The following is an 8,294-nucleotide window of genomic DNA, read 5'->3' on the forward strand; positions in this document are numbered from 1 at the left end:
TTAAGAATGAGGCTTTGCTCTCGAAGGGTCATTGTCCCTTCCTTTGACTAGTCAGTGAAGCCAGTGATTTACACCAGCAAGGATACCCACCATCCCCAACAGCAAGGATACCATTCTCAGCTTCCCAACACAACAACAGAACACGCTCTGACCTCTCTCTCTCTCTCTCTGTGATGAGGCTGTGATGATGACGCTGTTTTCTATGTGAAATGATCCGACGGTGGGGAATCTTTGCTCGTCATGGCGTGGCGGCTTCTGGGTATTTTTGAGAAGTGCTCGTTGCTGCAGCCATGTTGGTAATGTTTCGATCTTTGTCTGATAAAAGGCGAATCTGAGCCTCTCTTTTTCTCTGTGGTCTCTGGCAAAGTAATGACACTCTTTAGATTGAGGCTATTGTGAAATGGCCGCGAGTCTCTGCTTCTTCTAATTCATCATAAATCTCCCAAGTCTCTCTCTCTTTTTTCAAAGGTGAATGCGATGAGGCTGTGATGAAGTTTTCTGGCTTTGAGTTGGGCTCTTTCTTGGCGACCCGTTTCTTGGCGTGGCAACTCGGATATATCTCCATGTTGCAGCCATTGAACTCCTCAACCTCAAGGGTTTCACTTTCAACTTGTGTCCACTCAAAGCTGAATCTCAGCCTCGATTCTGGTCCCACTACCTATTTTTTGTTTTTGTTTTTTCGTTTTGTTGAGCCAAAATGGCATTGTGGTTGTGAACATGGATACATTTTTACAGGCACTTGCAATGTGAAATTGATTTGCCACAACTCGAAGCATTGTCACATTAGACCCAAAAATTTAGTCTAATGTTGGAGCAAATTGGAATGGAGATCACATACTGCAGATGTTTTTGGAGCTTAATCTTGAAAAAATGTTGGTCAATAAATGTATTAAGTTAAAGAGGCATATTACCTTTATGGTTTGCATAGATATAAGGCATCATTCCAGGATTCCATTTCCTAGTACTATGACAAAAATGAATACCTCCCTGAAGAGGGCAATGGGCATAACAAAAACTAAAATAAAGTTTTCAGTCCTCAAAGAAAGAAGAAGATCTTGCAGGCTCCAAATTTCTATATGAATTTGGTTGGAAAATGGTTCTGATCAGGTGCTTTCTGCCAGAAAAATAGAAGGAATGGTTTATGCGAGGAAACTCATTAAAACAATCACAGAATATAATTAGCTTTATTTCTTTTTCTTCACAGAGTTAATCGGCGTCGTCACTGCTGCTATAAGATGTCTGTCTATACAATCCTCTTCCAACTAAACTTGGTCGGAAAATTATGTTTCGCGCTTTATACGGTGCAAGCCCGTGAAATAGATTGGACACATGTCTTGGGATGGAGCTGTACATGTCTATGTTAAGTTAACCTTAAGATGATAAAATAATAAAAATCTGAAGTCTTATCATTAACGACAAAATCTTATTAACGGCCATTTGCGACTTCATCTAGCGGCCTTTAAGGACTGCTATTTCAAAACCGCTAAAACATTATACGTGTGATTACAGATTCTCAGTATAAACGCCATGTATATACTCGGCTTTAACCTTTAGTCAATTAATAAACTCGTGAAAACAGCTCGCAATTCTTCCGAGGAAACAATTAAACAGAGCTAGCTCAAATCAGACATCAAAAAATTCAAGTTTAGGTAATTTTCGCAGTGTTAAATTATATTTCTTATATATCCCAGTTGGTATTTCATGTAAGAAGTTAAATTTCTTTTGGTTTGTTTATTTGCACTCTAACTGTTTGTTATTTTGCCTCAGTGAACAGAACCATTTAGTTTTATCATTTAAATGGGTCTACCCAGGCATTAAGATTGTTCCTTTTGTAATCGCGCAATTTATTGAACTGACAGAAGTGCTGTAACTTGAATAAAGTTGATGAAAGATAATGATTGTGATTGCGCTTGTGCTCGCAAGAAATGATAGATTGTTCATTTAGCATAACTTTTGTAAATTGAAAGCTTTGTTGACAGAAATTTAATGGTTTGAAAGTTCATCGACAGCACTTTATCAATGGCCTAGACGGTTAGTTCTGATATGAACGGTAGGCGGGTTTTCAAGATTCTAAATCAACTAGTTTTTGTGTATCTAGGATGATGGCAAATGGACCATCTTTTTTGGGATGATAACTGATTGTTCTGTTTCCTTTTCTGATAATTATATGTGCATTGTTGTAGCTTTGTATAGATGCTGCTGATATTATTGCATTAGTGAATGGTAGAAGATGGCTAGAGAAAATGTCACACTAATGTGTTACTGGAATGGGAGGATAACAAATGGAGCACAAGGCATTACTTATGAAGGTGCTGTCCCAAAGCCTACCAGGGTTAGCTACAAAACAACACATAATCAGTTGCTGGAAAAGATGTATGAGATTACTGGGTTTGACAGGCAACTGATTAAAATGAAGATCATATGCAGGTATCTAGCTTGTCGGGAATTCATACCTGTGCCCATTGCTGATGATGAGTCTTTAGATATTGTATTTGATATGGCACGAAAGCCTGGAACAAATTGTTTGGAATTGTATTTGGAAAGAGAACCAGCAAGCAGAGATAGCCAAGTAAATATCACAACACAAACCCATGTGGATAATTACGTCACAACGTCAGTCTTCAATGATAATCAGGTAAATATACATAAATGTCTTGATGTCATAGGATTAATTTTCTTTTCTTTAAAGTAAGAGTTGTGACAATTCTTTATACAGATAGTAGTAGATGGGGACAAATGTAATGCCAACTCTGATACCTTTTTAGACCCAGGGCCAAGTGACAAGTCTGTGCTTGTGTTGCAAGACCAGCATAGATCTGAAGCCATATGGGTAGGGGAGGTTAGTATCACTTCATTCTCTAGCCATCTGTAGTAGTGAATGGTTCAATACAAAATAAGTGAAGAAAAGTGAAGTCAATGCAGTACTTTGATTGCAGGACCCTGGTGTCTTAACATGTAGACAGAGATTGGGTACAATGATGCGGGAGTGGCGATTGGATCACCGTATTCGTCATTTTGTTGTTGAGGCTGGGTTCTATGGGGTATACAGAATTGGTTTTATTCAACTTGACTGGCCCTTGGTCACTGCATTGGTTGAGAGATGGAGACAAGAGACACACACCTTTCATTTTGCTGTGGGTGAGAGTACTATCACGCTACAAGATGTAGCAGTGTTGTTAGGCCTTCGTATACATGGTTATCCAGTGACTGGTAGTGCTGACCTCCAGTGGGACGACCTCTGTGAAGAGTTGTTAGGAGTGAGACCAGATCCTAGTGTTCTTCATGGTTCAACCCTGAAGCTTAGATGGTTACGAGGCCATTTCCAGTGTCTGCCATTAGATGCTGATGTTGTAACTACGCAGTGCTATGCTAGGGCATATATCTTAGGCTTATTGGGGTCTCTCTTTGCAGATAAATCTGGTTCTGATGTGCAATTGATATTTTTACCTCTTCTAAGGGATTTTAAGTATGTAGGGAAATTTAGCTGGGGTAGTGCTATACTAGCCTACCTCTATCGTGAACTCTGCCGTGCTAGTAAGAAGGGGGCTAGTGAAGTTTCTGGTCCTCTAATGTTGTTACAAGTATGCATACTAAAATATACTTTCAAGTCTAACATATAAAGCATAATAATATTTTTTCTCTTGATATTATGTAAATTCCTATTCCTATAGTTATGGGCGTGGGAGCGTTTGCATATTGGTCGCCCTGAGAGATTTGTTGCCCAAGAGCAGGATCCAGTTGTTCCAGATGGTGAAGCTGTAAAGAATAAGGTGCAAGTTTCAGAAGTTGAGATGGTCAATCAGAAGACATTACCTGCAGATCCATTAGGATACAGGTAGTACAGCTTACTATTTCATTAATATGTGCTTTTCAATATACTTAGTTGTCTTAGAACTGTTTTCTTCTGGAACAGGTGGAGGTCTCCTGTCATCCGCAGAGATAACCCTCAGAGGGCATTGATATTTTATCGAGACCAGCTTGATCAACAAAAATATGATCAGGTTTACTTTTGACTTTGTGTTCTTTTATGATCTTGTTCATTTGATGAGATGCACATGGTTGTGCTAGTACCTATTTTTAAGTGGAACTTCCCCTTCAAAATTCAGATGATATGGCAGCCATACACGTCTGAGTTACTTGTGTCCCCAATAGACGTATGTGTTACAGACCAGCATGTGTGGAGGACAATTGCTCCACTTATCTGCTTTGACATTGTTGAGTGGCATTGTCCTGATAGAGTTTTACGCCAGTTTGGTCTCAAACAAGGAATTCCTATGCAGTGTGATACTGAGGTGAGAATCCATGCAATTGATAGACGGGGTAGACATCATTGCAATTGGAAGGCATATCATCAACAATATATTAAGTTATGGGCATCTCGGGAGAAGAGTATAGTTACCGCTGAGCCTGAGGAGAGCACTATGGATTATCATGATCCGTACATGAAGTGGTACCGAAACATAACTCGTCGTTTGATTACCCCACTCACTCAAAGACCTCATAAGCGAATTCAGCCTGCTAGTGGGATGTCACATTTACTGGTAAGTTATTTAACTATTGATCTTGTATTACTTATCGGTCAATATTGATTGGATTTCTATGTTTGGAATGGAAGGTCCATAGCTTGACAAATATTCATAATCAATGCACTGCAACCCTTAGTACTTTTACCAGTGAAAGTGCTATGCAGTCATTGACAGATATCCGGATTACGTGCACTCGTGTGTTGCAAATGATTGGGGAGATTCGACACCTTGAGACGGTACCAGCACCTACCATAACCATGTCACCACTATCTCCTTCACAAGCTAATGATATGGAGGGGCTACCACTTCTAATAGCACAAATGCCAAACAAAACTAAATCTCTATCAATGAGAGGGCGAGGCGGAGCCAAAGGTCGAGGTAGAGCACTTGGCACACAACAAAAGGCAATGGAACCAGTAATAACATTGCAACATTCATCCCCACAAGTGGTGGTAGCATCGCTCATAACTCCATCACAAAGTAATGATATTCATATAGAGGAGCCTTCAACTCTCAATTTGGAGGGGTCTGTGACACCAGCAGAGTCAATGCATCCACTCGAAGGTGAGACAACAACAGAGAAAGTGCCACTTTATACACACTATGATTATGAGGAGTCACCATGTCTCACTCAAGTCGAGTCTAGCTATGTAGCTAGACATAAGAAGAAGCCTAAGTTCCTTTGATGTTGCTGATGATCAAAGTACTCTATGTTGATACTTCTTGTTTCTTGAACCTCGTGAATATGAAAGAATCTTCATTAACTTTTAGGATTGAAGTTTTTCAAGATTTTTAACATCAGGGTTTATTTGCTACTTCTCAAATATTTTTATAAATAGTGTTGTAAAAGTTCAAGATTCTACCTTATATTTCATTGATTCTCTCGCAGAGTATGATGCGTTGAAAAATTAGAATAGAAAAGTCTTATAACTCTATATTTTTTCTCTCTTTTGATTGATTCCATCTTTTATTGGGAGTATAGTCTTTAATGAATTTGAAATTCGACTTTGCTGCCTCATAAATGGTTTTTGGACTCAAGCATGGAATCATTCGTAATTTTGAACCTAGGTTCAAATAAGTTGCAACTTGCAAGGACCACTACTTGTTCACTTTACTTCTATTGTGCAGCCACTGTGTCATGATGATGAGGGTTCTTCCTTGCTGCAATTCAAGGAGAACCTAATTATCAATAAGTTTGCTTGTTATCGTTTTCGGCATTCTTTTCCTATAAGAAAATAGGAAGGGCTTATGATGATTTTCGAGGGGAAGCTCATGAAAACAATAAAGAGAAACAGAGTTCACAGAAACAGAATGTATTATGATATTTTTTTTTTTTTTTTTTTTTTTTTTTTTTAAAACAAAAATTAGGAATCCTTGTCATTAAGCTCGTTATTATCAAAAGAAAGTTTCATGAAAAGTGAAGGAAGCTCTGTTCAATCTTTGGAATTGGAGACTGAAACCAGTGTTCATCTTTTGAGTCCATGAGTGGAATCTGGTTCATCTTGGAATATATCCGTGGAGAATGAGGTGGCTTTGTGGAGAGTAGGCGGCGGCAGCAGCTGGGCGGAGACTTGTTTGTGTNTTCATTTTTCTTCTGTTGTGCAGCCACTCAGTCATGATGATGAGGGTTCTTTCTTGTTGCAATTCAAGGAGAGCCTAATTATCAATAAGTCTGTTTTTTATGGTCTTGAGCATGCTTTTCCTGTAAGGAAAAAAAAAAAAAAAAGGGCTTATGATGGTTTTCGAAGGGAAACTCATGAAAACAATCGAGAGAAACAGAATATAATTAGCTTTATTTCTTTATTCAATCTTTGGAATTGGAGACTGAAGCCAATGTTCATCTTTCGAGTCCAAGAGTGGAACCCTTGATTCATCTTGGACTACATCCGTGGAGAACGTGGCGGCTTTGTGGACAGTCGGCAGGGGCAGCAGCTGCGGCGGATACTTGTTTGTGTTTAGTTTAGTCCTGTATTTTTTTTTTTTTTTTAATTTTTATTATGGTAAAAGTGAGGGGCAATTCAGTGTGCAGAAGTTTATTATAATGTTCTAAAGCTTCCCATCTCTGTCTCAGCGTGATGAGGTGTGATGATGGTGTTAACTAAGTCAATTGATCAGATGGTGAGAAATCTATGCAGATCATGGCAAGGTGGCTTCTGGGTATTTCTGATAAAAGGCGAATTTGAGCCTCTCTGCTTGTACCGATTTTGGGAAAGTAACACTGTTTAGACTGAGGCTATTGAAAAATGGCCAAAAGTCTCTCTTTCCGTCTATGTATGTGTGTTCATATATGTATATGTACCCCAATGACCCTTTTGCTTCTTCTAATTCTTCATAAATGCCCAAAGTTTCTGTCTCTCTTTCTTCGATGCTGAACGCAATGAGGCTGTGATGAAGTTTTCAGGCGTTGAGTTGGGCTCTTTCTTGGATACCCCTTTTTTGGTGGGCCAACCTGGATACATATCCATGTTGCAGCCATTGAAGTCCTCAAGTTGTGTCTACTCAAAGCGGAATCTGTGTCTTGATATCTGCTCCCACTACCGCTTTTTTATGTTTTGTTTTTGTTTTTGTTTTTTGTTCGTGATTTGTTGCCAAATTGTATTCTTAGTAGACTAAGCTTGGAAAGGGATTAAATTTCGCAAGTTTTCTAAACCAAAATCCAATCTTTCCAACAAATGGATGAAATATTTTCATGACTTGAAGCTGAGCCAAGAGGGTTGTCTTTGGACTCTCAACTGGAGCCAAAACGCATGGCACTTGCGGTGGGATTGCGGAGATTGGCTGGAGAGTTGAACCCAAAAGCCATACAAAGGTGCCACAAGTCAAGATTGAAATGGAAATTGGATATTTTGCAGATGTTTTGAAAATTAATCTTCAGAAGAGATTACACTTAAAAGTTCTATCAATTATTGTATGAAGTTAAAGGTTGAATTATTAGAATTTTCAAAGCCCCTTTGGGCAATGTTGCTATATATATTGAAAGTACTCAAAGCATAAACAAAATCAATTTCAAGCTTTGGTTTAACCAGTCAAACAGTCCATTGCCATCATGGTTCTTGAAATTTCTATGAAATTTATTTAGTCTTTTTCCTGTGACTTTTGAAGACAATTTCACTGCTCATGCCGACTTCTTTAGACAGCACTTCACTCATCAAACTTCCTCAAGTCTTTGGCCCTTCTTTCACGTTTGTCCAGTTCACTGCTCTTGTTTTACATTATTGTCTAGGGAAATAATACAGTCACCGAAAGTAGTGCATTGAATTACGTAACGTAATTCTGATCGTTTATTAATTATAATTTAATATTAATCGATGGTCAGGATTTCGTCATATCATTCGATGTACAAATTCAGTATACTACTTTCGGTGACTATAACATTTCTCTATTGTCTAAGGCACCATCCTGACCTTTTAATTGATTTCATAAGTTTTGGGCCCATCTTATATGTTCCTCCAATCTTGAGCCAAAAGTGTATTTTTTTTTTTTTTTTTTAATGTTATAAATCAATAAAATTTTATTCCAATATTAAAATACCTTTATCTTCTTCTTCTCTTTTTCATTTAACCTTCAACATATAAATTTTATATATTAGTGGATATTGTAAATAAAATAATGCCCCATATTATATTCAAATAAAAATTATCAATGGATGGAGAAATCATTGTCATTTAACTAAGCTCTGTATCAGTATCATTTCTTTTGGGCAACAAATGTAAACGATCACACATTGCTTGTGAGTTCTTATAAATAAATAAATAAAAAGTTGTAGTC

At 38.0% G+C, this 8,294-nt stretch overlaps 1 protein-coding gene across 4 annotated transcripts; it reads left to right on the plus strand.

The window, feature by feature from the left end:
- Positions 1-1,435: 1,435 nt before the first annotated feature.
- LOC116124685 (serine/threonine-protein phosphatase 7 long form homolog) lies at positions 1,436-5,407 on the plus strand. 4 transcript variants are annotated; one of them, XM_031410424.1, is made up of 8 exons: positions 1,436-1,649; positions 2,184-2,635; positions 2,717-2,839; positions 2,937-3,581; positions 3,672-3,835; positions 3,914-4,001; positions 4,107-4,541; positions 4,616-5,407. In XM_031410424.1, exons 2-8 carry the CDS (start codon positions 2,231-2,233, stop codon positions 5,210-5,212), a joined length of 2,457 nt encoding a protein of 818 aa, XP_031266284.1. In that variant the 5' UTR covers positions 1,436-1,649; positions 2,184-2,230; the 3' UTR covers positions 5,213-5,407. The 4 variants fall into 4 exon arrangements, with proteins under 4 accessions (XP_031266284.1, XP_031266283.1, XP_031266286.1 ...); XM_031410425.1 differs by lacking the exon at positions 1,436-1,649 and adding an exon at positions 2,006-2,050; XM_031410423.1 differs by having other exon boundaries at positions 1,436-2,635.
- The last annotated feature ends 2,887 nt before the right edge of the window (positions 5,408-8,294 follow it).

Source organism: Pistacia vera, unplaced genomic scaffold (assembly GCF_008641045.1).
Source record: "Pistacia vera cultivar Batoury unplaced genomic scaffold, PisVer_v2 Contig155, whole genome shotgun sequence".
Lineage (NCBI taxonomy): Eukaryota > Viridiplantae > Streptophyta > Magnoliopsida > Sapindales > Anacardiaceae > Pistacia > Pistacia vera.

Excerpts from the sequence above, each read along its gene's own strand:
- LOC116124685 (XM_031410423.1), top strand. The coding sequence starts at position 2,231 with ATGGCTAGAGAAAATGTCACACTAATGTGTTACTGGAATGGGAGGATA. Across the intron at positions 3,582-3,671 it reads GTCCTCTAATGTTGTTACAA|TTATGGGCGTGGGAGCGTTT; the intron begins GTATGCATACTA and ends CTATTCCTATAG. Across the intron at positions 4,542-4,615 it reads GTGGGATGTCACATTTACTG|GTCCATAGCTTGACAAATAT; the intron begins GTAAGTTATTTA and ends TTGGAATGGAAG.